The sequence below is a fragment of the Bombus huntii genome, chromosome 2 (genome assembly GCF_024542735.1).
Source record: "Bombus huntii isolate Logan2020A chromosome 2, iyBomHunt1.1, whole genome shotgun sequence".
In the NCBI taxonomy this organism is placed as follows: Eukaryota; Metazoa; Arthropoda; class Insecta; order Hymenoptera; family Apidae; genus Bombus; species Bombus huntii.
Window position 1 is genome coordinate 16,746,416 of NC_066239.1, and position 27,999 is coordinate 16,774,414.

General features: G+C 36.7%; 1 protein-coding gene and 1 long non-coding RNA gene across 11 annotated transcripts; one reads left to right on the forward strand and one right to left on the reverse strand.

Moving 5' to 3' along the window:
• The first annotated feature begins 37 nt into the window (after window positions 1-37).
• LOC126878174 (uncharacterized) lies at window positions 38-9,324 on the forward strand. The gene is made up of 3 exons (XR_007695570.1): window positions 38-4,291; window positions 4,925-6,646; window positions 6,748-9,324. It is a non-coding gene; the product is annotated as an uncharacterized LOC126878174 (long non-coding RNA).
• On the reverse strand, window positions 8,875-27,997 carry LOC126878134 (troponin T). Of its 10 annotated transcripts, none has more exons than XM_050640653.1 (14): window positions 27,784-27,997; window positions 24,987-25,032; window positions 21,387-21,407; window positions 18,618-18,635; window positions 14,411-14,441; window positions 14,200-14,304; window positions 13,504-13,600; window positions 13,360-13,396; window positions 13,150-13,255; window positions 12,821-13,039; window positions 12,501-12,593; window positions 12,326-12,406; window positions 11,856-11,934; window positions 8,875-9,739 (listed from the first exon to the last, which is right to left on the reverse strand). In XM_050640653.1, the coding sequence occupies exons 2-14, from the start codon at window positions 25,010-25,012 to the stop codon at window positions 9,456-9,458; spliced, it is 1,197 nt and encodes a 398-aa protein (XP_050496610.1). In that variant the 5' UTR covers window positions 25,013-25,032; window positions 27,784-27,997; the 3' UTR covers window positions 8,875-9,455. The 10 variants fall into 10 exon arrangements, with proteins under 10 accessions (XP_050496610.1, XP_050496609.1, XP_050496608.1 ...); XM_050640652.1 differs by lacking the exons at window positions 11,856-11,934; window positions 27,784-27,997 and adding exons at window positions 10,797-10,875; window positions 25,505-25,661; XM_050640651.1 differs by lacking the exon at window positions 27,784-27,997 and adding an exon at window positions 25,505-25,661.
• Window positions 27,998-27,999: the final 2 nt, after the last annotated feature.

Here is a 27,999-nt window from a genome sequence, read left to right on the forward strand (position 1 = left end):
AATTAATATTAGTAGGTATATTTCTTTTTCAATTAATCTTATTCGACGATCGATATTCCTTAATTGCTATTAACATTAAACCTTACAACCTTATTATCATTCAATATTAGGTGAAAAGTAAAGAAATTATTATAACTCTCTGTACTATTACAGGATGATAATATTAAAATAAGATACAAACAGGATAAAACTTCAGCCATGTTAACCATTAAGGATTAAGTTTGAAATATAAAGAAACATTAGGAACTCATGGAAGATATATCAAAGAAACTTTAGGAACTTACAGCAGATTTATCAAATTAATTGACAGCGTTAAATTTTAGTCTTAGAAAAAAGATGCTTCACGAGCTTGAGGCACGAGTGATCTCTCGCAAAACGAGAAAGAAGAAATTAGAAAAATGAAGGGGATTTAGTTAAGAAAGATGGGTTTCTCATCTAAAATGAACTGACGTCTTAATCCTGCTCATATAGGGACTTTAAAGGGATACCTGTCAACATTTCGATATACGTTAGATTTTAAAGATTTATTACATAGAAGAAGATTAAAATATACACCTGGTAACCTCGTAGAGAAGTATTACTCTTCTTCTAACTTCTGGCTGATGCAACTTCTCGGACGAAAGTCGCGAGGATCTAACGTAGTTCCAAATTGTTTTAGATCCTAACAAGATTAACTCGACTCCGAAATGTTAAATAACCTAAACCTTTTTGCGTATCTCCTTGAAGCGCGTTCTTCGTATATTAGATCTGGCACCGTTCGGCAAAATGTTGACACTTGACATGTGAAAAATTCGTAACAATAGGCCACAAGACACGGTTATGAAAGGTAATTTTACGGAAATAGCACGGTAACAACTGCGTAATCTCGTTTTCATTTCCGCCCAGCGTCAACCGTAAAGTTTGTGTATTTCTAACTGATTACGTTGAACTGCAAAACTGTGGCACATACACCGAAAACACGTAAGAGACTCGGTACCGTTATCGCGATTCTATTGCGCTACGCACTACCAATACCCACCTACAGAAGGCTGCAGTTTTATCTTATCACACGGTGCAACACACCGAAAGGTTTAATCGTTTCACTGTTCGTGGAAAGGTTTAATTGTTAGAGAATGATAGAAACTATCGTAACACAGCGTACAGATACTGTGGAATAATAAAGAAAAATGGTAAAACCGCTTCGAGAAGCGTGGCTGATTTAAGGTACTTTTTCTGTCTTGCAATTATCGCATCGTTTTCGTAACTAATCTACGACCAAGTATATTCGATAGTGCAAGTTTTTATAGGAAATACGAACGTAATGAATTATATTACCAATCTATTATCGATTAGTTTGATAGGATTTTTAAGACGAAATCAGTTTATTCATGAGAAAAATTGTCGTAATTTTGAGAATCACAAAAATAAATATTTTATAAGAAACACTAATAACACCATTACGAATGATTGGGATATTTAAGATCTGAAATTGAGGGCCTTTCTAAAGAAGAGTCTATAGATCTATGATAAGTGTATGTATAGACGTTGTGTAATTACTAGTTAAATACTTACATCATTATGAAATGCTTATTTAACGAAATTCTTCGAGAGTCATTACAATTATCAGTTATCGACTCAAACGTAATTAGTATTAGAAAGTCGAAACTGAATCGTCAAATGAGATTTACTCGATTCACAATTTAGTCGTCCAAACCCATTTTCCACAATGTTCCTTTATTTACAGTACTATATTCGATGACTTTCCTGAATCTCTCCCAAGCCACGCCGTTAAAGGATCAACTAGAGAAATCATTGGAAATGGAGCAAAGTCAACTACAATACCTACTCGGCAACAGTTCTACTGACCTAGACTGATCTAATCCCAGCTGGAACAACGTAGGCTTGTTAAAAGTTAGGTAAAATCAATCAAGACGACGAGCTGACTCGGTTGAAGTCTCATTGATCCACCTAGATCTAATCCATGTCTAACCTGAACTCTCGAAGGATCTAAACCAGATCTAACTTGCAACGAGTTCCAGGAACACTTACGGAGTTCAAACAGCTCCGATTGACTTGGTATATACATGTCATGATGATTGGGGCTTTAAGAGATTAGTAAAATCTAATTTAATGGAGATTCGTGTTCGGTATACGTGGTTCACTATCAGACAATGCGAGTTTGGTTATCTCAATTAATTTTAATGAATTTCAATAAACTATGTACATACATATAAATCTTTATACATATATCCTTCGATATCAAAGAGGATTAAAAAGTCGCTGAGTTTTTTTTGATAGTATATCTAGTATTAAATAGTTTCTTTCGAATATTAATGTGTAGCAAATTAGAATAATATTGAGAATTACGATGGTTTTCAACTTAATTAATAGGATACCAATTAATGGATATATTCAATTGGATCGATATAGTCTGTTAAGTGTTTGTGTGGATTACACAAGACTCGTCGTTATAAACTGGATTTTGACCAGATCAGCGAATCGACCAGTCTTTCCCTAGCATTTACATGTGTCAAATGGTTTATTTGTATAGAAGTCTGTAAATTATCGCTACGGCAATTATCGTAACCATGTACAAACATGGTACATGTTACATGTACATGTAAATTATAGTGATGAACAGATATAGCGACGAACTGAAATGGACTTATACCAAATTCAACTTTATTAATTTAGTTGATGTAACATTCGAAATAAAAATGTGAAAGTCATCTTATATCTATAGTGCTTCAAAACACAGAAAATGTACCTTCAAATCTCATATTATAGAAGAAAATAGAAATATCCTATACGTTTCATAATAAAAATAGTCGAATTTACGTTAAGTGTATACCCCTGTTATATTATATGAAGATCAGACGAAACAACATGATAAACGATCTTCAAATTCAATAGTCAATCTCATCTTATCAAAACCTATTAAGGAAGATCGAAATAAAAAATACTAACACAAATATATTTGTAGACGTCTTTCGCATATGTTCTTCGTGTCGTATAAATAAAGAAAAGAAATATACAATAGAATCCGAATTCTTTTGTTTAAAGATTTTTCCTTAAGCAGAAATCAACCACGACTCTTACCATTTTCGCTATTACGTACGTATGTTATCTACAAAGATAGACATTCTGTCTTACACACATATAGAGCCAAAGTGTCGAGATTCTAAGTGTAAAGACGCTATTCATTTCACTATTAACAGCAGGTGTGACATTCTTGCTTACATGGATGCACCTCTCTGACTTTGACTTTATACGTTCCCTTGACACAGTCTGAATCAGGTTATTGTGAAGGCGTAACGGAGCGTTGCTTTTAAGCGACTTCTGATGTTCCCTCTGACAACTGATGCATTCTTGTTTAATTTCCTGCATGGATGGCAACGGCCACCAGATGATATCATTCCCATTTTCTACGACCAATAGCATGAAAATATCATTTCACTAGATATTACCAGAGGGACGAATAAAATCGTGTTTTAATCATAGATAACGAATGAGAGCGATGAGGGACGACGATTGATTGCGATGGAGGAACAGATTTTCACGTAAATGATATTGAACAGTTTTTTTATACGTAGAAAATCCGTAACTTTAATCCCAACGAAATAACAATGAAATACGTAATAGGTTCGTGGAAAGTTCAATTCGAAGTACATATTTATTTCCTACGTGTTTCGTGCATTATTTTCTCATTAATGGAAGAAAATTATGCAAAATATAATCTGCCGAACACGCATGTATCGACCTCTAAATTATTCATTACATATTCCATTAAAATAATAATAATTTTGATGGCGATGTTCGATTTACATTATTCTCCAGAACCATTACCTCTGAGAAACAAAACATAATTATTATACTCGATATAATAATTATAATAAATTTAATAAAGTGTAGTTCTTCGAAAAGTATTTACGTAACTTTTAATAAATATATCGTACATACCAATAATTCTAAATCGAGATATTTTAATAAAGTTATTAACGTAATATGATCTTATCCATAAGTTACACGAATACTTCAGCATGTCTGGCTATAGTTGAGATAAAATCGGTCGTATTTCTGAAATACGCCCAGCCTACGTAGCTCGCCATTCGAACAGAACGCTTGCCTTCCACACACTACCCATCCTTTGTTAACGCACAAACGCGCAATAACAGGAAATACGCATTCACGGCTCTTATGCATTATTACGCAACAATTTGCAACCTATATGGGCCATCGTGGGTAATCTCGAATTGTTTCAATTGTGTCACGGTACAACGCACTGTAGTCGGTTAATTCCTCGCTTGTCAACGTAAGTATGTAATACATACAGATTTTCATACACGACGATGTTAGATAGATCGTTGCGCATCATTCGTAGCCTATTTTAAAACCCTCGTCAAACTTAATTGATCTTTAATAGATACTGTAATTGAGCTATCTCCCTATTTTGCATTTCATACTATCTTGCCATATCATATCGTATTACGTTGTATCTAATCTGCTAAAAATATTAAATATTTCTGACATATAAATACAACAGATGTATACCACTGAAAAAAATTGTATTACCACAATCTTTTTATACATACATTTATTTGCAGTATGTATGTTTTGCATTAATCTTAATTTATACGATGAGAAATTTTTGGAGTATTATTAAATTAAATTAACGTATTATAATTTTTACACGACACTATCGTATATTATGAAATAGCGCTTTTTAATGTTTGAATAAAAATAACTTATATTATAAATGTAATAGTAGTTCTTTCCAAGTTTTAATGGAATATGATTAATTTTACTACTAACTTAAGTGCAATGACAAAAAAATTAAAGATATTTTATCTTTGAAAATTCGCTTTCTAATGTGCGAAAGAAGAAGAAATTGTTCGTAAAATATAATTTGAGCAGCTCTATTAACCTTTGTTACGCTCTCTCCTAGATTGAAAAATTCTAAGAATGGAATAGTATGAAACAACGTGAAATACAAAGAAGCTGAATACGAAAATTGAGAATATAGGAATATTGTAAAGAATAATTTACGATAAAAGCTTCCATCTCAACCTCAGTTCGAAAGACAGAATAACACGAGCTTTGATACAAATTCATGTACTGCAGTTCACAGAAGGATAGTTTCATCTCCATTAAAGAAAGAAGCATAATACGGATAAAAAGAAACAAAACTATTCTTTAATACATAAACTTGGAAAAGAAACAAAAATATTCATGAAAGAATACTTAAAAACTTTTGCTTAAGAGTATTTTAACATCTTGAATAAAAATGTAAATAAATTTGCTTCTAATTGCTTGAAATTGCTTGAAATTTCTAGGAAACGAAAATGAAGCTTTATTCATATAAAGTTGTAGTTTATAATTTATCGACCATCCCTTGATAATTGCTAATGTCGTCATACGTCTCATCAATGAGTATTAAAGCACTTTTCTTCGATATTTCTAGAATTCGTGACGCTTCTAATATTTTGATAATGAGTAATAATGAGATTCATTATAAACCGACTTACAGAAGTGGCTTTTAAGCCGAAATAATTACTTGAAATAAAGACGCGATTTCGTTATTACTATGCAAGCACTTGGAGTCATTTACCAGATGCTATGTGAGAGTCTGCAAATAACAATTACGTATAATAAATGTACCACTTACAGTATGGAAAATATTAATATACAGTATGGAAAATAAATATTTCTTAAAACAATTATACCACAATAACTCCGATTAGACGCTAATGTCTGAGTAATTTTTAGAACAACAAATTTGAATACAAATTTGAATATCAGTAACTGCGTGTTATAATGTAGTCATTATATACTTGTAACCATAAGATGCATGTAACTTTAAATAGTAAATAGTTCAGTTGTCTATTACATAACATGATCTGAAATAAATTACAAGATGTGAACGAAAACAAAAAATAATAATATATCATAGCAAGATACAAAGTATTAATTTGACACTTTCCGATACACGTCAAAGATTGAACAAATTTACGTAAAAAGAAAAAAATTATAAATGATATTATGCAAGGTAACTGTTACAGTATATGCTACATGTTTGACATTATAAAAGCGAAAGGTGAATGTAAAGATAAAGTCATGGTCATAATGATAAATACATTACTTCATGTCTCTAGTTTAACAGGTTTTAAACCTGTTCGTAACAGTTTTCATAAAGTATCATTCGTCTAAAAATGGCCCAAAACATTCAAGAATGATAAAAAGTCATCGCCCTATGCATGTTGACATTTTTAATCTCTGAGCATCCATGTGAAAGTTCGCCAATAAGAAAATCCTAATTCCCCTTATATATCCTTATTCGCGTATACTATCCTCATCACGCTACCAATTATTCTCACGTTTCAGTATGCCCGATTTCGTAATCGTTCTTATCGCGTGTTGCCCCGGCTATCGGGAAATCGCGAATTAACACGAACCACCACGAAGCGCGTCCTCGGTCGTTCCTCGACAGAAATCGTCAATTTCCGTCGAGTTCCGGCTCTAGCACGAGGCGTCGGTTTCTGTCTCAACGAAACGAATCTTCAAATACTCGTCGAACGTGGTGCAGACAACACACGAAGGTAATACGTAATTGCGTCCAATCTGAAGTATCTGTCACTTGTCACTTGCCAAAGAAATTCGTTCATATATCGTACGTATTATTTTATACTTACCTCATCGAGAGTGGTTTTCTAGTGGCGAAGCCGCGTCGTAGTCAGCTCCTCATTCTTCCTTTCTTTTTTTCCTTGATAGCCAACATTGTAGCCATGTGTACACGAACGTGGCTGTTCTGCAGAACGATCACCGCCATGACACACAATTCCCCGTTCCCGCGGTCAAACACTCCGAAACGAACATTTCACGATCTCACTAACACACGCGCGACATCCAGCGGGATCTTTTTGGCAGCCGGCAACAGGTCGCGGTAGTCGCTATCCCGAACTCGTGACACGCGTCGTCGTGTTATTGTTTATTGTTCGGTCCACGACGGAATTGTAGCGTCGCGTCGGTAGTGTCGGGGTCTTGCCGCTACTCTATTTCAGTCCTCTCAGGTAGGAGAGCAGAGACAAACGTAGTCTGGCTCGGACGAATGCTTGGAGACACTATTAACAAAGAATAAGAACCACTCTGTAGACTGAAAGAGAGAAAAAGAAATAGGGACGACGGTGAGAAACAGAGAAAGAATGAGCGTAAAGGAGAGAAGAAACACGAGACTGAAGCCAACGGCTACCATTATAAATAGTTGCCATCCACTAGCGATGGGAGTGATACTCTTTCGTCCACCAGGTGGAACAACTGTACATAGCGCCAATTTTATTTTTTTGAAAAATTATTATAATGTTACAATTATAATAAATATAAAAAATAAATGAAATATCAAGTTTGAAGCAAGTAGCTTGAAAGATCAATTCTGTAGTATAGGTGTAGTTTGTTTGAAATTGTATCGTTTCCATCACTATCGGCTGAGTAAACTAGAGTAAGATGAACGAAAGCGAGAAAGAGAGATAGAACACATCAACGGAAGTATGTACGTGAGAAAAACAGAAACAGACAGTGGTCTCTCGTTTGCTCTACCTCTTATGTTTTGCGTCATTGCACCGTCACTGAAGTCTGTCTTGAATTTTAACGAACTGCGGTCCTAACATGTAAATTTGCACGATTTCCTTTCGACGAACGACGATCGCCAATTTTGTAGTCTCACTGAAGTAATTGCACTGAACTATGATATGAGAAATATTGGGTAGATAATACATACATAGTAACAAATTAGGAAATTTATTAATCAATTTCATAATTAACGTTAACAAAATCAAATGTCAATGAGTATGTCTTCATTAAAAGCCATGTTTATGAGCAACATAATCCATGTTTATCAAACCAAAAGGACTATTATAATTATTAGTTTCCGGTTGATTTACAAAGCGAACAGGCTTTTTCACAAAAATATAAAATTACCAGCAAATTACCTCAAAATAGATCTCCAAAACAATCCATTTTCAGAATGTTTTTGTATCTTGAATCAATTTGTTGACACATAGTTAAATGTAAACAATTTCCAAATTATAGAAATAATTATTTGATACTTTTCTCAGCTTGAGTTCTCATATAGTATATCAAAATATTTCTTTTAAAGCCCGAACTTCGTGGCGTACCAAAATTCGTACGACAACTATCATTACACGCAGATTCCGTATTGTTTATTTTAAGGGCGTTTGTTGGCAGCACTTGGGTGTTTTATACCTGTTTATAAGTTTTGGCGCGAATCCGAGGCGCCATGACGATTGTTGGATACGTGTTTACGAAAGTGTCATAAATCGATTAATATATTTCTGTTTTACTCGATGCTTATGTTGATATGTTTTTAATAAATAAAACAACGTGCTATCGATAAAGTACGAGTGTCATCAATAAAAACATTGTGACTTATCTGCAGTGTATATGTGCTAATAATTATATTCATGAAGAACGCATTGTACTCGTAATAAAGGAATACTCGAAGAAAAGGTCAAGTAAGTACGATGAAGGGAGATCAAGAGAAGAAAAACTGGCATTACGATAATTTCCATGATTAAGCCATTAATCTCATCCGTATCCGTATTTCTCTACGAGACAGGAAGTAAGGTTAGTGGAATGCAAGGGCGCCGACGAAAGTTTTTTGACTCCCATGATGTACATATGTAAGTAGTAGGAACTTTAAAGGGGAAATTTCTTTGCTTTCGCGAACCACACAGATTGCACGCTATGTATTTTGCTACATTCTTTTTCATAATTTCCGAATTTATTGCTAATAAAATTTGCCAGTAAAAGTAAGAAAAAAATCCAGTAATAATCAATGTGTTAATGTCTTGAATAATAAAGAGTTGAATAATAAAAACACTATTGAAGTCTTGAATTCGGAACAGTTTTTTCCATAGGCCTCTTAATTTACAATCGTGATTACAAGTGTCAGTGTGCGTAACAAATCAAGGTCTTCTCCTGGGGTAGGAAAGTTTCCTCGCGGAAATCGTACACGATAAACCTCTTCTTTTTTTATTTTGATAATGTGTGTGCGTGTATTTTTTGTACAATATAATAATAATAATTGTAGTAGTAATAGAAGTAGTAGAGTAATAGTAATAGAAGTAGTAGTGGTAGGACAGCCGAGAGGTTGTAACAGCGTGTTTTATCTCACCGGAATTCTCACCGTTATAGGTTAGACTTTTTCACGGAAAAATATAACGTGTAGACCGTTCGTCTTTCTTTCTTGAACCGTCTTCGTACGCTTACTCCGATGTCGCAATAAAAGTTCAAAACAAAAAGCTACCTATAACGACAAGATTCTGGGAAAATGGTTCGCCATTGTTGTCTCTACTGTAGCCACGACTATTATATTTCAATGGTTCGTAGGATGTTTCGACATTTCTTGGTGATCGATCGATTAAATCTTTGGTTAGGTATTGCTGATCTTTGGAAAGAGGCGTCTATTCTTCCTCTTCCTCCTCCTCTTCCTCTTCCTCTTCTTCCTCTTCTTCCTCCTCTTCTTCCTCTTCTTCCTCCTCTTCCTCGCCTTCACCCTCACCCTCCTTCTTCTCTTCCTCTTCTTCTTCCTCCTCCTCTTCCTCCTCCTCTTCTTCTTCTTCTTCGAATTGTGGTTCCTCAAGCTCTTCGTCTTCAGCCGCAGCCTTCACGTCTTCTTCGCCTTCTGGAGATTCGGGGTCTCCTGGTTTCTTGCCTGGCCTCTCGCCGAACCACTTCGGCAATTTCGCTGTTTCAAAGAGAAACATAAGATATATCTGTTATATAATCGATGATATTTTAATTCGTGTTGAAAATTTTTGAAAATATATCTCGATCGATGACAGAGAAGATTTGTTGGAAATTATCTTGCACATAAGGATATGTTTAGAAAAATGATGGAGAGTACTATGAGAATGAAGAATAAGATTCTAGAGTCGTAGACTTTTCTACGGAAAATAAACAAAGAATTAAATGTACAAGCACATGCTTTCAATTTTCTGAAAGGTTCTTCTCGCTTTTCATCGAGCAAGGTTCTTCAACGTTGGCAAAATATACTTCACTCTATGGCCGTTGCAGTCTGTCCTAGTTTTTAGAAAATACTGTGGCTGGTCAGGTTTCAAGACTCACGACTCGAGCAAACGCACACCGAGATACGTAACATAATAAACAGGTAAGAGACAGCAAAGTGCTTGTTGCATTAGTATATTTTCGTTTGAACAGTTGATGCACAAATTATTTGAAACACGTGAAATATACGTAGATCTATGATATTCTTTCCTATTCGAATTCTATAACCAATAGTCTTCCCCTTCCTTTCTGAAATCAATATTTTTCCACCTTTTTAAGTCACGATCTCTTTTTATGATAACTAGATAGTCTCTGAATCTTGACAACCCCCTCCCTCGTTTACAAAAGAAACATTCTTTATAAAGTAAAGAAAATATATTAAAAATACATATTCCAAAATATTTAATATTTCAATCTAGAAATTGGAAACCCAGTCTTTAAAGAAATCTTTTTTCAAATACTTTAACCACTTGATGTGTGATCTCACTCCTCCTTTATAAACAATATTCTTAATAAGGTACAGAAAACAGATAGGAAATTAAAAATGGTTATTCCAGAATATAATTCTAATTTAGTAATTAGTAGTGAATATCTTCAACTATGTAAAAATAACCAAAACAGTACTCAAAAATGTCTTTCCCACAGATTATGAAGCTCAAGGTTGGAAATATAAAAAAATATACATTTATAACAAATGATGTGTTGCGTTTGCTCGAAGATGAAGCTAGCATACATACTCTTCTGACGACCAAGGAATTGTTCCTTCTGTTGAGCCCACTGCTTCTCTATGGACTCCTTCTGCTGTTCGGTCAGGCCCTGCAACATTAAGGGACAAAGTGGCATGCTAGGATACATCGTCACACGGGGCACTCGCCTCTGGTCTCTTTCCTCGGTTTTCAAAATATTGCTGTATAAATTCTCCTTATAAATGAACTTGGGGCTTGATAACTAGCAGGACAAGTCAACGAAACCTAGTATTACACTGGAACCTGCTTTTTGTATATACATATATGTACATGTCGGATGTTTAAGTTAAACGAGTACATTTGCGATTCCAAAAGAATTACATACATATTAACCATCCATTAGCTTGCATTAATTACGTGGTACAAATTCTTATATTCTCTTACACAGACTTTTAATTAGTCACTCTACTAACATGTCAAGCCACGAAGAATGTTTGATAGAAACATGTCGATGTGATAAGATTCTGAGCATGACTGAAGTTTGTATTTAAAGTAATTGTATTCTTTGCTTTAGGAGCGTAAAAAAATAGAACTTGAAGCGTAGAGTCTTTTGCTTCGCATTCGGTGTGTTTCGTATTCGGTTTTCTAAATGAAAGATTTCTTGACAAATGTTCTTCCTGTATACGGGACATCCACGGGACAATCAAGACGATGGATACGTAATTTGCATCTGTCGTAAACATCTTGTCACCATGTGATCTTATGATTGACACTTATTCTAAGACTCGTGGTATAAGTTCTTCCGTTCGTGATCGTCATATTCATGCTTGTTTCAATAATAAATTATGGGGAGATGCGATGAATTACGATCAATGAAGGATGAAATGTGAGTACTTTACTTTGTGGAACGAAACAACACGAGCATAACAACACTTCCAACGATCTCTATAGTCTAAATCTACTATTTATTAAATGGAGTCCAACACGAATTAGAATGACGATCATTTTAACGGTCCTAAGGCAAACGAAAGGGGGACAAAGTGCTAGGGGTACAACCAGCAACGCAAGCAAAAGGGGTAGTACACTGACAGAGAGCTCGATAGGACTCACTTTTGTTACGCTTCATGAACTGTTCTGTTTTCTGTTTCCATAGTTTCTCGTTGTACTCCGCTAGAAGCGTGTCATAGCCCTGCGATTCAATTGACATTCTTCTGTGATCATCTTTTTTCAACTATTATCTTTCTACGACTACTTTTTTAACGAGCTGTGTCGCTTCTTCTTTATCCCTCGTGATATCGTATCTCTTATTATTTATTTTACTACGTCTTTGACCATATATCACTGTGATAAAATCTCTTTTCTTAATAATCTTACTCCGAAACATTTATATACATATAGATTTCAATTTTGTACTCATAATAATATTTCTTCAGATAGCATGCCTTTCCCATTTTCTCCGATCACTGTTATTATTAGATCTTGAGATCTCAAATCGGGTAAAATTTATTTTATCGCATATCTGGGTCAGCTGAATATTCGAAGAATCAGCGACTGATCGAATCTATGGGAAATATACTTACACCCTCGAAGAGCTTCTTCTTATCGTCATAAGACCTGGTATCCACTCGACGTTCGTATTTGGAGGCCACTTGGATCTTAGGCTACGTAAGGAAAATAATTGTACGGTATTAAAGGATTTCGCTACAAAAATGTATTATATTTTATCTTTTTATATCGTTTAAACGCGCTACTTACAGGGTATTTTCCGGTGAGGGCTTCGGGATCAAGACCTTTCTTCAAAGCCTTGTGCCTCAGTTGCTGCTTCTGACGTTCCTTTAATTCTTTAAGCTAAGAGCAAACAGACAATTATTCAAAACATTCCGGTGCTTACAAACATAAAAGTACGTAATATACATATATGCAGAATTCGCATTTGTTGGATCAGCACCCAAAGGAGAGGATCATCAGCGGACGACGGCGTTTTGGTCAACATAGCCGACTACAAACACTGAGAACCTCCCTTCCTCCTAGTACTATTTTTCACAGTTGCTACATATTCATGTATTTTCACTCACGTCATAGTCCTGGCGTTTCTGTCGCTCTTCAAGATCATATTTCTCGGTCTCCAGCTTGACAATGGTATCCCAGAGTTCGGTAGCCTTGAACCGGAGCTTCTCAATGGACATACCATCGATTTCCAAGGGTTTGATGCGAATGCTCAGCGAAATCTTCTTTTCCTCTTCCAGCTGTTCTTTCGTCTTGTTGCGTTCCAGTTGCGCCGACGTAAGGTTACCCTTTATCGAACAGAAAAATATATTAATAACATTCCAACTATATGATCTTATGCTGTGACACGATATATGTCTTTCAAAATTTCAAGTTTCTTCGTAGGAACGATACGAACTGCTAGATCTTTCCTAGTGATGGTAAAGTTGGGGCCCTTCTTGTTCGCTTGATCTTTCATCGCTTGCATCATAGCCTGACGTTTCTTTTCTGATTCTTCCAAACGTCTGGATAAAAAGGTTGTATTTTTTTATATGTTGGACGTTATTTGTCTTACTATATTAGTTAGATATATATATATATATAAGATTTGGCGAAGGCAAACACGTACTTTCTCTTTTCCTCAATATCGCGTTGCTTCTTTTCCTCTGTAAGTTTAAGAAAACATCAGCAAAATCTCCAGAAAGAAAATCGGGTAATCTCCCGAAACAATATCGAAACAGGAAAAGAATGGAAAAGAATAGAATAAACCCACCGATTTCACGTTGGCGACGTTCTTCCTCCTCCTTCTTTTTCTGAGCCAATCTCTTCTCCTCGTCCGCGCGAGTAATCTTGCGCTTCGCTTGCTTCTCCTGCGAACAACGCGAAAGAAAGCAATGAATAATATAGATTCATGGAAACGTAACAGAAAATATAGTACAGTAGCGTACGAATGTATTCAAATACTTGTAGGTTTTACGTATAGGTATATATTATTTGTGCATTGGTAAAGTTTGAAACAAATATGAAAATGTACGTAAGCTAAAAGATATATGTAATACAGGAATATATTTCGCAGAGATCGCAAAAGTATTGAAACAGCCAATTATCCGTAGTATTAATATACCTTAATATGTAATGAAACCATTATTAACACTTATTATGATGTATACTAATTTTTTGCTATTACTATTTTATATATGTTTTTAGAGTAAATATCTTATAACTTCCTTATACATTTCCAGATTGCTTTAAAATTTCACCGATGCCAAATTCGTTTGACACGTTAATTATGATAATCGTGTCTCGTTGTCACAGTGTTGGAGAACTTTCGAAACGTTTTGTGTAACACATACAATATATACACAGACATTGTGTATGGTGAGTATTCGAATATATATACTTTCATGGTCTACTATGTGTCTAGAAAGTGACAACAAAGGAAATCTAAGGTTGCTTTATGAATACGAACCTTCAATCTCTTCAGTTCCTCCTCCTCCTTGGCTCTCTGTTTCCGCCATTCTGCGATGTATTCCTTAAGCTGTTCGTCTAGGTCGCTCCTTTTCTGTTCTTGCCTCTGTGTAAACGGGAAACGACAGAATGTAAATACGTGCCGATACTAAATCTCCCCGATATATCGTATCTACGAGATCTCGGGGACAGATCCCAGATCTTCTCCTCACCTTCATAAACTCGATATTCTCCCCAGACTCCCTGATGTAGGCCGGAACGAAAACAAAAGTAACTTTCTTTAGTTCCTGTCGCTCGTCCTCTGAGAGATCTCGTAAGATCTTCCAGAACTCCGATACGCCACTCTCACGTTCCACTTTCTATTATTTATTACACTTCATCCATTCTCTCTCGTGGCGAATAATTCTCTTTCTTTTTTTTTTTTTTTTTTTGCTTATTTTCATGTTTTTGTCTTTTTCCTGCTTTTTTTCTTTTTTTTTTTATTCTTTTCCTTTTAGTTTTTTCTCGTCACACGCACATAACAACCAGACAAACAGACAGTCGCACACGCAAACGGACAGACGGTCGAATGGACGGACAGACAGAAGAGAAAATTGAAAAGTTTCTGTTTAAGCATATGGACAAATAAAAGAGAATTAGGTGCGCGATGTAAGAAAGTGAAGTGTAGTTTTAGAAAAAGAGAGAGAGAGAAAGAGAGAGAGAGAAAGAGAGATGTTAATAAGTTTACGAGGGTTGAGGGAAACCGACGAGTTTGTTGCCAGGGAATCCATTAGACTCCCACGGAACAGGATATTGGAAAATTGATGGAAGATTTTAGCTAGAATTATGCGGTCACTTGAATTTAAATTTTGTTTCGGGGCTCGCGAGAATAAGATTTTACGCTTGCTCAAAAACTCAAAAAAAGACTTCAAAAAACTCGTTCGTCTTTAACGCAAGAAAAATTACTAAAGCAGAAAGTAAAAAATATCTAATGTCTGATATTCAAATTACAATTCATAAGTATCGAGGCATTTTGATCAATCTGCGCTACCAAACTGAATTGTTTCTCGCTGCTTTTATTTTCTAATTATTTCAATATAAATCATGTACATTGAGCGATAGTAAAAATATTAAAAACGAAAAATACGAAGGAATCGTCTTGACGAGTATTTGGAGGCATTTCAAAATTCAAGGTATTCTCGAATATGTGCAAACACGATATCGTTGGTCAAATTACATCACGTGGATCGGGTCCAGGATAACTTTAAAATAAGGGAAGAATCTCTAATTATAAAGATGATTCCGCCGTTGCGGAAAATAGACGGCTTGTGGATTTTTGGATCTCGATGATGGAAGAGACACATGGGATATTTGTATATCGGTTCGAGTTTAGTTCTTTTAGCTGGAAACAGTAATTCAAAAGCCGCTCGAGACCAAGCGATTAAGCATTTTTACAGAAAGCAATTTAGCAGGTTCGAAGAGAAAATTTTGACAGATCTGAACAGCGTACAATCGGGACAAGAATATTCCTATTGAAATTACAATTACAAAATTTCTATCCGCCAATTACAGTTTCGAGTTTCTTTCAAAAAATAATTTATATACTTTGAGATGGTAATATTAATACGATAATGTTTCCTGACAAAATATAATCAAAATAAAAATAAAATTAGATAATCGAAATAATAAAAACGAAGAGTAAAAGTTAAAGTAATAATCATAAATGTAAATAATCTGTATGATGAAAGTGTATGTATCATTTTATCGAATAAAACGATTTTTCATAATATATCACAAAGACGATGATAAAGGATAATTGGGAGAGAATTGGAGATCTAGCATTCACTCTTCTTCTCGTCAGACATTTTCTTCTTCTTTCCCAACTCAAATGCAAGCAACACGCACAGTCGCCGCCGTTATCAGCGTGATCGCTGTCGTCATTCTTATTATCAATTATTATCCACAACGCCTTAAAAAGCCACAGTCGAAAGCCGAGGTGCTGGCCAATTTACATACATGAAAAATGAAGTCTCGACGATCGTGTCATGTAAAAGAGCTGCTGAATGTTTGTGAAATAATTCCGATCTCAGCTATTTTCAATCAGGGGAAATACAAAAAACACTAGTCTCGAATAATTCATATAATACAATAAATATTATAGTGTTATCGAATATCATTATATTCAACGCGAGTACTTTGAAAAATGAAAATGACCAAGTGGGACCGGTTCCAAAAGTTGCTCTAGGTCAGTTTTATTCGCAAGTGAAAACGACAATATAATAAACAACGTTTAACATCGTTGGCAATGTAACACGAACGTTGCACAACGATATTATGAAACTGCGAATTACTTGAAATATTCGGCCTTTTCCATCCATCATAACGATTCACAAAAATTCAGCGACCCTCGACTAATTTGGCCGATCTTTCTGCGACAATTGCTGCGGGTCGATTGATTATTGCACAAAGTCGAACATAATTAACAGAACGTGACAAAGAGGGGAAGACTGGGTGATCACCAAAGTGACAGAAACCAAAAAAACACGACTCCTTTGGAAACGCAGGAGACAAAAAACACGACATCAAAGTGGGTAGAAGTTTAAACGAGATGAACGGATAAAAAGATCGGTTTTCGTGGACTCGTGGACACGTATGTATCGTATACACATATGTAGGTGTACGCGTGTAACAGACACACGGTGATTATATACAGAGCCGTTAATTCGTGATTAATCAAGAATATAGAGAGACAAAAAGAAAAAACACGAGAAGGGGGTAAAAGAGACAGATAGATAGACAGACAGAGAGAAACATGAGCTTGGGGGCGGGGGTTGGTTGCTTCGAGCACTGATCACGAATTATTAGACCATATTTATCTTCTTTTTGGCGGGATCGAGACACATTACGTATACATATTATTACACAGAGTTAACAGTTATTTTTTTTATCGAATTTCCAATGGACATCAAACAGCTGTTGTGACAAAAGAAAACATACGAAACGTATAGCACGAGGGTTCGAACGGAGGAAACAAATAAGAGACAAATAAAACAAAAGGAATTTATAGTTTCAAGCTGCACAAAAAAAGATGCTGAACGTTGAACACGTATTCTGATAAGAAAAAACAAATTCTTCTTTCAGCTCCGTTTACTATTTCTTTGTCATTGCGAATCGATGATCCGATAATCCGAGAATACTGTTCTTTAGATTTAACTTCAGAACGCAAATTACCATTAATGAAATTTACATTTACCGCGAGTAACGCATTCGATCAATTCCAAACTAAATAAAATGTTTGTTACAATGCAATAATAACGGTAACATTGTAGTGTAATAATAGAAATTTGAAGGAAATCGTAAATTTTAAAGGCGTGTTAGACGTGATAGAGAGATATCAAACGATGTTTCAGGATAAATCATACTCGAAGTATTAATACCGAATCTTGGCATGAAATAAATATCAAAGCTGACAATGGCTGTATTCTTCCACCGAACTGTTTGTTCGTTAATTACATTACATCACAGTGGAACGTGAAACATTTCGAACGGACACCACAGCTTTGGTATAAGAATAAACCGCATTACGTTATCGTACACATATTTATGAAACGTTTGGCAATCGTCCAGCCGACGCAAGTTATATTAGTTGCGCGCACCCCTTATGCAACTGCCATCGCATAATACGGTCAAAAGCCTTAAAACTTTTCGATTAAACAACGTTAAATCGTCCGTACATATTTACGTGGACAAGATTGCTTTTAGTTGCTTCGAACGGTCAAGAACCTCCAGCGAAAACAACCAACTATCTACAAACACCTTTAAACGTTCTTTCTTTTAATACGATAAAAATTTTCACCGGAACGATTCGTATACCAGTAAATGTTCGCGTGAACGTATAGATAACCACCTTTAATTAGCTTGAACGGTCAAAAACCTGTAGCGAAAAATGGTTTACAAATATCTTTGAAAATATTTTAACGCGATAAAAATATCCGATAAAATTTGTTCAATTTTCCTTACATATACATACAACGTTATCACATTAGTATGAAATAGTAAAGTGTAAAATTTAAGAAGTATGCTTTCCAAGGTAAGATTTTAATTATCATAGTCACCTGTAGAAAAATTGGTCAGCTTTTAAGCTCGTCGAATCGTTCGTTCGAAAGATTCGCTCGAACACTATAACTTTCCTTCGTTATAAATTTTCTATCGTATAAATCGTTATACGAGCAAAGATTGCGAATTGTATATCGATACTTGAAACAGATAGATTTGTAAGAGTAGAAAATTCAGATGATACGATGAACCGTACCGTTTCTTCGTCTCGTTCCCGCCAAAAATTCGAAAAGAAGCGCGGACTTGGGGATATTTGTGAGAGCGGCCGAAGAACAAAGAAAGTATTATTGACGTGTAATAAACAACCTTCGAGATTCAACTTACTTTTGGGACGCCCTACCCCTACAAAAAAAGAAAGGAAAGGCACATTAATAACAATCGCAGTCGTTCGGGTTTCTTTGCAGACGGGTTACTTTGGGACTGGCGGAAGCCCGCGCAAACTACATTCCGCTTGGCTTATTGCTTCTTTCTCTTACTCGTTCTTTTTTTATCTTTTTTTTCTGTTATCTTATTCGTTCCCGGTTCGATTAAAGTCCTGAGAGCCGATCGGTCGAAGAACGGCGTTGTTAAAATTGACGACAGTCTGCCGCGTTCCACCCGCTTTTATTCTCCTCGGTTCCTTCTTTTTCTTTACGACACAATTCGTAGGAAAGTTTCGCGCTCGCCGGCGAAGACAACGAACCGCGAATCTCCGCGTGTCTCACGAGCATGTTCTTATCGACTTTTTCACAGACAACGTAAAACAGGAGAACAGGCAGCCTACCGTCTCTTTCGTTCGAATGATTTTGTCATACATACGTGTATTCGTGCTTTGGAAAAGCTACGCGCGCGTAGGTATTTCTTTTTTTTTTTTTTTTTCTTTTTATAAAAAGCCTTTTTCCACAGACCAGGATGCGATAACAAAACGACAATTATGCGACATACGTAATACGCAGAAAAAACAAGAACAAGTTAGGTGTGGTAAAGGCGTGATGGGCGATTTATTCTGCCTTCGATCTTGCTTGAAAAATGAAACGCTTGATTGGATGTTAATAACGTTCAAGAGACAGCGGAAAATCGTCGAACCTTTTGACCGTTGAATAAGTAATTCTATAAATATGGAACTCTTCGTAATTGATAACGAGGGCAGATTGATGGATCGTATTTATCATTAAAAGAAATATCGTATTGATGTCACGAAGCTCATTCGAAATGTCTGAACTTTTAGTTGCGCTTAATTTAAGTCGTATTTATCATTGAGAAGAGAATTATATTGGTATGAGGAACGTTAAAATTGAAACAAATATAAAAGAAATCAAATAATATATAGCTTAATGTCGTTTTGCAATTACTTTTAACACACTAGTCGGTTATCTTGGTTATTTTGATCTTAGACAAAGATAACAGAAAATAAGAATATATCTGCTTGAACAGGTCACACCGTACGTTAATTTTAACAGATTATTTGGTTATCGTAGGCTTCAGAATAGTAAAGTGTTAATTTTCAAAGATATACTTTCGAAAGTAGAATTTTAATCGCCATAGCCATCGATTGGAAAATTGTTCACTTTTCAAGCATTCGTATACGGTGTAAATGTGTGTATCATTCGTAACGACCAAAAAATCACGCTAACTAAAATCTCTGAGACGTGTATCAAACAGAACAAAATAGCGGCGTAATAGACATATGTACTCGTTCAACCATCGACACAACAACAGCGACACAGCATCAAAGATAATAGAAGATAGTGGACGGACTAAATAACAGAGAAAAATGAAGTCGAATAGGCAAAGAGAGATTAAAAAACGAGGTTTGTCTCTGTCGTTTCCATTTCGCTTCTCGACCATAAATTCACCGATAATAACGTTCACGATATCCCTAAAAGGAATATACTGAGAATCGGAAGACAAATACTGTAAAAAAGTAAAGTGAAAAATATAAAAACAATAAAAAAGAAGGAAAAGAAAAAAGAGATAATGTACGAGCTTCTACTCGCAAAAGATTCCCTTTTTGAGGAAAAAAAAAATATCTCAAGACAGTATATCTCGTGTACACGGTATCGCGATTTACGAACAATAATTTTAAGTGCAAAAGTGAAAAAAAAGCAGCAGCGACACCGGTACGTTTCGCTAATGCTAAAGTGGAAAAGGTCATTTTTCACCGCCACTGTACGAGCAACGACATCGGATTGTTTTAACGTTTAACTCGAAAATTCCATCTAACCGGCAAAGAAAACGATTCGTACGATTTCTCGGTAGAGTTATTAAGTCTCGATAGATGAGAAACGCGAAAATTCTACGGCTGACAAAATGTATGGAGAAAAAGAAAATAAAAGAAAAAGGAGAAAGAAAGAGAACCGTCGCGAGATGGATAATAAAAATAGCGCTAAAATGGCCTTTGAATTACGCGCTCGTCCGAAGGACAGAAAAGACGATTGTTATAAATTACGAAAAAAAAAAATCGAACTCTTCGCGGAAATTAATCATGTCCGTTGTTTAATAAAATTTGCTGCTGAATGGTAGAAAAGAAGTATGAACAAAACAGAGCCAATGATTAACGATAAATGCTCGAATAATGCTTAAAAAGTAGTGACTTTTTGCGAAAAAAAGATCAGGTCGATCGCGTTGACAACGAAGGAAGCGAAAATGATGATCTCGCGGCAGAATGTACGTTTCGTTGGACAAAAAAGAACATCGATGACAAGAAAAAGCGTGAGAATAAAAATACGGTACAGAGCTAAAGAGAAAAAACAGACTGATCGTGTCTTACAGCGCAGAGTAAGATGTACCACGTAGAAAAATAAAAACAAAAAATACGTTACATTTATACAAAGAGAGATGTATGTAAGAGCGAGATAGCAGACAGATATACAATACTAAACTTGTATGAGATACAAGACAACAACCACAACAACAGCAATAAACGGTTAAACGATTAACAAAGAAGAAAATAGAAGAAATGAAAGTGAGAGAGATAGATAGAGAAGAAAGAAAGTAAGTAAATAGAGAAAGAGTAAAAGAGACTAAGAAAAAAACGAGAGAAGTGAACATTGCCAAAATAGCTGCCTGAACAAGATACAAGGCGAACGTAGAATTGTTTTCAAGAAAACTTACTCGATCTTCCTCTCCGGCTGCCTTTGATTTTGCAATTTGTCAATTCGCGCCGCGTTGGTCGTTTGGTCGATGGTGATTGGCGGTTTTGATTGATTGGTCGGTTGGTAATTTTTTTATATATATATTTTTTTTTGTGTATTGTATTGTGAAGATATCAGTCGAAGGGGCGGATTGTTATAGATAGAGTTGCGAACAGAAAAACAGAGAGAAAAAACGAAGATCATAAACCAAAGTCAAAAGATAATGGCATCGATAGGTGTCTACAGATAGGAGTCTACTAACAGGTCGATAAATCGGACACTGGTAATTATTCTTTCCCCTCGATCGTGTTCTCTTTTCATTGCACGCGAATGTTACAGGAATCGCCGAGAAATATCGGCCCCGTTAAAAATAATGGATAACGCGATTCCGGAAGATGCATCCGCGTTTCGTTTCAACTACCTCGCGAAGGGATATTTCTCGGCGATCCTTCCGTTCCATTCGAAACGACTCAATATTTTTCTTCGATACCACTCGAAATTGTTTTACTTCAGACAAATTGCCAGTGGGAAGAAAACATTGAATCGTGTTTCGTTGTTGCGCAAACAAATGGACGCTGGCAGAGAAAGAAAAATTCGCGAAACTGTAAACGGACCGTAATTTCTCGAGATTCTCTGGATTCTCGATCGGTTAGAACATAAAACGACATCGACGATTTAATATTCGATTCGAGGTTCGTAGATACCGCGCCATTCGTTTGCTCTATTTTCGCGAGAGAAGCACGACTGATTCTAATTTTAACAATAGCTCGAGAGAGATCGCTCTGAGGCACGAACGTGATTTTTCGATACGGCTATTGTGCTTTCGAAAGTTCCGTTCTTCCGTGATGCCTAAGATCCGATTGGAAATTCCTCGAAGATCAAAAATTCTTTGAAAAATTTATACTACGTGGAAATTTCTTCCTTTGTTACTTACTTATCGATGTGTAAGCAGAGTTAAATAAATGTGACGCAAACAACGATATTTCGTTTAATATCGTACGATTTCGTAGTTAGTCGAACCTTACGAATATGAAAATCGTCAACTTTCGCGTTTCTACTATTTTACACTACGATTACGATCAATTGCCCCCGGGGTGCTCGAGAAATTATTTCCCCTTTTTTGCTGTTGTGTAAACTCACATTCGAGGCAACAAGATGGCACCGCCAAACCAACCGTCCTATTTTTGTAAAAGAAACACGTCTGGTCTAATTCTAACTGGCTTCGTGTTTCACGAGAAAACGCGGTGTTTGATATTTCGATGGTCAGAAAGTTACATAAATTTCCAACAATAATATCACTATAAATATACTGAAATTACAAATCTCTAAAACAACGTTACTTGCTTATTAACAAACAATTTCCAATTTTTTTATTTCACTTAACCACTGATCAACAAATAGAGAATCGTACCTTCCAATGTCGTGATACCGATCTTACGACGCGAGTTTAATCAAATTTTAACTAATCAAGCTAACTACATTCGAATTAACCGTCAAGAACGATCCCTCTAGAGACCATAAAACCCTAAAAAAGATGATGACTAATTGGCAAGAATCTAACGTTTAGAGCACGATCAACGCTCGTTATGATCCGTTGCACAGCTAAAGGAGCCTAAAATCTAAAATCGAGATCAGAAAACGACAACTACGACTCCCTGGTGACTGCGCAGTGGTAGCAGACACCTAAACGCGGACACGCCTCTGGAACTTACTTCCTGGAATGAGAAAATGAGAGAACGTGGACGTTAGAAGTATTTTTGGAACGATCTCGAGGGATTAAGGAATTACCAGCAACACTTACGTTTCCTCGACCACCTCCTCCTCGCTGCTGTAAAACAGAAAATGGAAAATGGTATTTGTTAGTCACCGGGTACAGGTAAACGCGTACAAGGGGGCTATTAAATGAATAATAAAAAGAGAATACTAAAACAAAACTCGGGCTTTCGGGCAACACGGGCACATTTTTATGGGTCTACGGGGCAAAATGGACGTTTTCATGGGGCTGTAACTCAATCGCTCGCTAAAAATGAAATTCGCTCTTTCTTAAAGTGAAATTTGTAACGTTTACACGACGAACCGAAAATTATCACGGTGATGCGAATTAAAATTTCGAGGATTTCAGTCGAATCGTGTATTTCGATTTTTGAAACTGTTTCAAACAATATAATGAACTTTTATAAGAATAAGTCCAGAACTCACTCTTTACGAAAGTATTTTATGAAGAATAGCAAACAACTGGTTTATAGCACTGCGATACTTGACTCTCTGTGCAGTTTTCCTATTAAATTTATCGAGTTCAGATCGGGCAACGTAAAGGCACAAAGAGATTCGCAAGCGAAGACATTTTAACATGACATTTTTGGACACGTCTATTCGCCATACTGTATACAGATCCAAAGTTCGATTCGATCGGACGACTCATCTTTAGGTGCGAACTGTGTTTGAATTTCATCGTTTTAAAAATAAACGATAAATGTTTCGTTTGCATCGACCATGACCTCGTTTCCCGTATGATAGTTCCATTAGCGTTATTTCAATATTTATACATCGAAGTATATCGTTAAACAATAAGTACTCGTTTGCAAAAGTTTGGAACTTCTCTGCTCGACTCTTGAACGAAACGAACTTGATCCGCGTAACATTTTAATTATGACTCTCTAAATATAATTAATTACGTTTTCGATACTACGAACGAATAATGTTATGAATAAAATATTTATTTACTTTTAAAAATTCGTTATATTCGTTGAAACCCTAAGTGGCAACGAATATACCGTAAAATATAGTCGGAAGATGGTATAGAGGAAACATTTTTAGCGAGCAATTTAATCAAGGAGATGACGTGCAACGATTACGATTTGCTCAACACAAAGACACGTGGACGTGGGGAGGGTGGTTTACTTTCACAACAAAACTCTGGGGGGTGAGAATTGGACGAGGTACGTATCGATAATAACGCATTAAACAACAAGGGAAACATAATACGAGGGCACAAATCACGGAGAGATTTTTCATCTTACGTGGACGCAATTCGTTTTGTTGAATACCGTTCATTGTGTGACAATGATCAACATCGAGAGGGGGCGGGGGGAATCTCGGTAAATCCTCAACTTTCGTAGCAACCTGATTGATTCCGAGTTGCATCGAGAACGTAAGTAACTAGGATTCAGTGACTTTTTCTCGACCCTGCAAATCGCCACTAAGAAAGACTGTACGTGATCTATCGACGACATGTTTCTCTGACGCTTCCGATGGGCTATATATCGTGCTATCTCTTAACTTAAAGTTACGTTCACCTCAGCTAAAAGATACCCTCGGCATTCCCCGTCACTCAAGAACTTCCGATTTCACGGACATTTCGACGATGCCCTTTGCTCTAATTTTAACCAACGTTCGACGAATCGTACTTACGTAACTTTCCACTTATCTTCGATTTGTCGATCGTGGACGTTTACACTCTTACTTCTCTTTCAATGATTGCTTCGTTCACAGAATCAATTTCACAAGCCGTGACGAAGAATGTCGAGGGACTGGATTTAACATCTCTCAGAATATTTCCTGATCGGCTTTCAATACTTACGAGTATTGCTCCTCGTCGTCAGACATGTTTGCTGGTGGTTACGGTACTGCAACACGCAAACAAACCACCGATTAACACAACGCATCCTTATCCGACAATTTCTTCGTTATATCTCGCATAGCGCGTAGTTACTTAATCTTCGATCACAATTCTTTGCACCAACCGAGAAAAAGAACGATCGAATCGTCTATCTGAATGTTCGATCTTTTCCCAACTAAAGGATTTGCGAAAAGTATTCTCGCGAGGTTACACCGAACAGGCATGGAAAAAATATTCGGTCTCGTGTCTTGAAGAAAGAAAAATATTGCGGATGCACTCGCGGGTGGAAAATCTCTCGGAAAAAATGGCCGATCGGTTGGCGCGCAGCGATTCGATCGTCCGTTCTCTGGAGGGCAGATATACGTGGCGCACTTCTCACAGCAAATTTTTAATAAACAACAAGCCAAGTGGCAAAAAGGGAAAGAAACAGAAGGTATGGACGAGAGACGAAGGGTGCACACGTTGAGCATAAATCGAACCTTGCTGCCGCGAGAAAGAGAAAGCTAGAAAAGAAAGGAAGAAGTCGAAGGGGCGAGACGATGCACTGCTGCAAAGGTAATCTGATATTCTGAGACGAGAAAGAGAGTGCCAGTTTGCTAACCCTGGCCGCAAGCTCGACGTCGCAAGCTCTATAAGGAGCCATCCCCTTCTCTTCCTCGTCGCTCTAATTTTAGAAAACCAACTCTACTCTTCTCTCTCTCTATCTCTCTCTCTCTTTCTCTCTCTATTCCTCTTTCTTCCTACGTTTATTGGCTTTTTCTTCTTCTCTCGCCCGTTTTCTTTCTTTCTTTTTTCTTTCTCTTTTTCTCGTCCGTTTGCCTCCCTCGCTCTCTATGGAAGTTCCTCCACCTTCTGCTCGATCTCGTCTTCGTTGCCGTTGTCGTCATCGAACTCGCTCATCGTTTCCTGTCTTCGCGAACAAATTAAGCTTCGACCTCCAAGACATTCTTTCTTTCCTTCCCTCGGCCCATTGACAAAGTTTCCTTCGTTTCTTTCCTGTTTTCTTTTTTTTTTTTTTTTTTTTGATATCTTTTATTCTGTTGATACTACTTCCAGTTACAGTCGCTCGTACCGATAATTCGCTTACGACTATTTTTCTTTCAATTCTTCGCCCGCAGTGAAGGATCGTGAAGAAGCACGCACGGCTTGATTCGTCGAAGTTCAAGTCGAAATTGCAGGGATATTTTAAAGTGATATCCGCTTCGTAGCGCTAATTTCACAAATTGCCCGGCATAGCGTTTAGACGTTACATGCTACGATGCATAATGCCGCGCGATGGCTGACGCGTAGGAGTGGAAACAATATTATATAATTACACACGTCACGATCGAATGTCGTGAAACGGGATATTTGCCGTACATTTATAGGCGGTGAGTTATCAAGGAGCCAACGCGATTCTATATTCGTGCTCTTTGTTCTGCCATTATAGGAAAGAGAAATAATTTCATCCCTTACTCGTTATCCAATCTCAAATTCTTAACGCTTAATCTGTAAACTTAAACTCGAGATTTGCATTTACGCTAAAGATAGATATTAAGATTTCTATGTATAGGATTATCCGACTGATCCGTACGAAATCATATAAAAGAAAATTATACACGTATCGTATAGGAGCTATATACATATATAAATGAAATTATGAAAATTTATGTATATAATATTTTTATAGAAGATGAGAATTATTTACAAAAAAAAAGTTGGTATCGTTAAAAAAGTGATTCGATGTTTCAAATCTCCATTCGGTGGTAAACATTCTGACAAACTTTTGGAAATGAAGTAGCTTACGGTTTTCTTTGTTCGCTCGTTGAACGTCAACATTCCTCGCTTTCCTTTTGCGATTTTATTAAACTAAAATCATATTCACGGAACAACGAAGACATCCTCAACTTGCCGATGGTCAATTTCGAAAACGATCGAACGTGTCACATAATAGTTGTCCCATCGTGGAAAAGCACACCGTGAAAGGCAAGCGGAAGGTGAAACTAAAACTCCAACGGAGACTCGGCAAGTTCTCCACTAATAGTTGTTTCGAATATCTGCCGGACATTTGTCCAATTATTCTCACTCGGAGAGTTTCCTCTTTGAAAACTCTGCCCGAGGTCAACGAGAAGTCTGATCTCCGAATAGTAGCTTCAGTAGATAAACTCACAGCATAGTCAGACACCACTTGCGCGCGGCTTTTGCTCGTGAATTCTCGCGAGCCTTGTATCTCTGGTCATTCGACATAAATTTACACAGAGCCTCGGGACCATCCTTTCAGCTGTTTACCGTCTATACCAGCCATCTATTGCATTATACATCCAGTCAAACTCAACATTGCACGGTGGTTTTCAGAGAGAAAATTTGACCGTCCAAGCATTTGGTCCTCACGCCGGATCCGAACAGTTTCATCTTTACCCGTGGTCGTTTCACTTTCACACTCGGTTCCGTCCAATTTTTCGCTTGCCCTGCCCCCGCGATACATCAAATCGATCCACGCAACGGCAACGAAGACAACGAAATCCTCTCTAGCCAGCAACGTCGATCATACAATATCACTATAACCAAACTTATGCTAAGCATCGGTGATCAAACTGGTCACTGATTCGAAATATCCATATCGATCGTAGATCGACATGCAAACACGAGCGATCCAAGATCGAGCGATAACATTCTCAGAATACGGATATACGTTATGTCACTGAATCAAACCAAGTTAAATAATGAAGCACATATCGAAGAGAAGAAAAAGAATAGAATGATGCTATTAGAAACTTACACTCGAACGGTGTGAATGTGTGTGGCAATGTTGTGTGGGTGGGTGGGAGATGTGTGTGTGTGTATGACGTGTGGTATGAGGGTTCGCCTCGGGGCACCAGCCGAGCAAGAGATGCTTCTCAACAGGCACGCACGGAAGAGCTTTTGCCGGTGGAATGTGGAGTCCGCGACAGCTCGAGCGGCTCTGAAGTCCTGCGATCAGAGCCTGGACAGCACC

Excerpts from the sequence above, each read along its gene's own strand:
- LOC126878134 (XM_050640653.1), bottom strand. The coding sequence starts at position 25,012 with ATGTCTGACGACGAGGAGCAATACTC. Across the intron at positions 13,256-13,359 it reads GATATTGAGGAAAAGAGAAA|ACGTTTGGAAGAATCAGAAA; the intron begins GTACGTGTTTGC and ends CTTTTTATCCAG. Across the intron at positions 9,740-11,855 it reads GTTCATGAAGCGTAACAAAA|CGAAATTGCCGAAGTGGTTC; the intron begins GTGAGTCCTATC and ends TCTTTGAAACAG.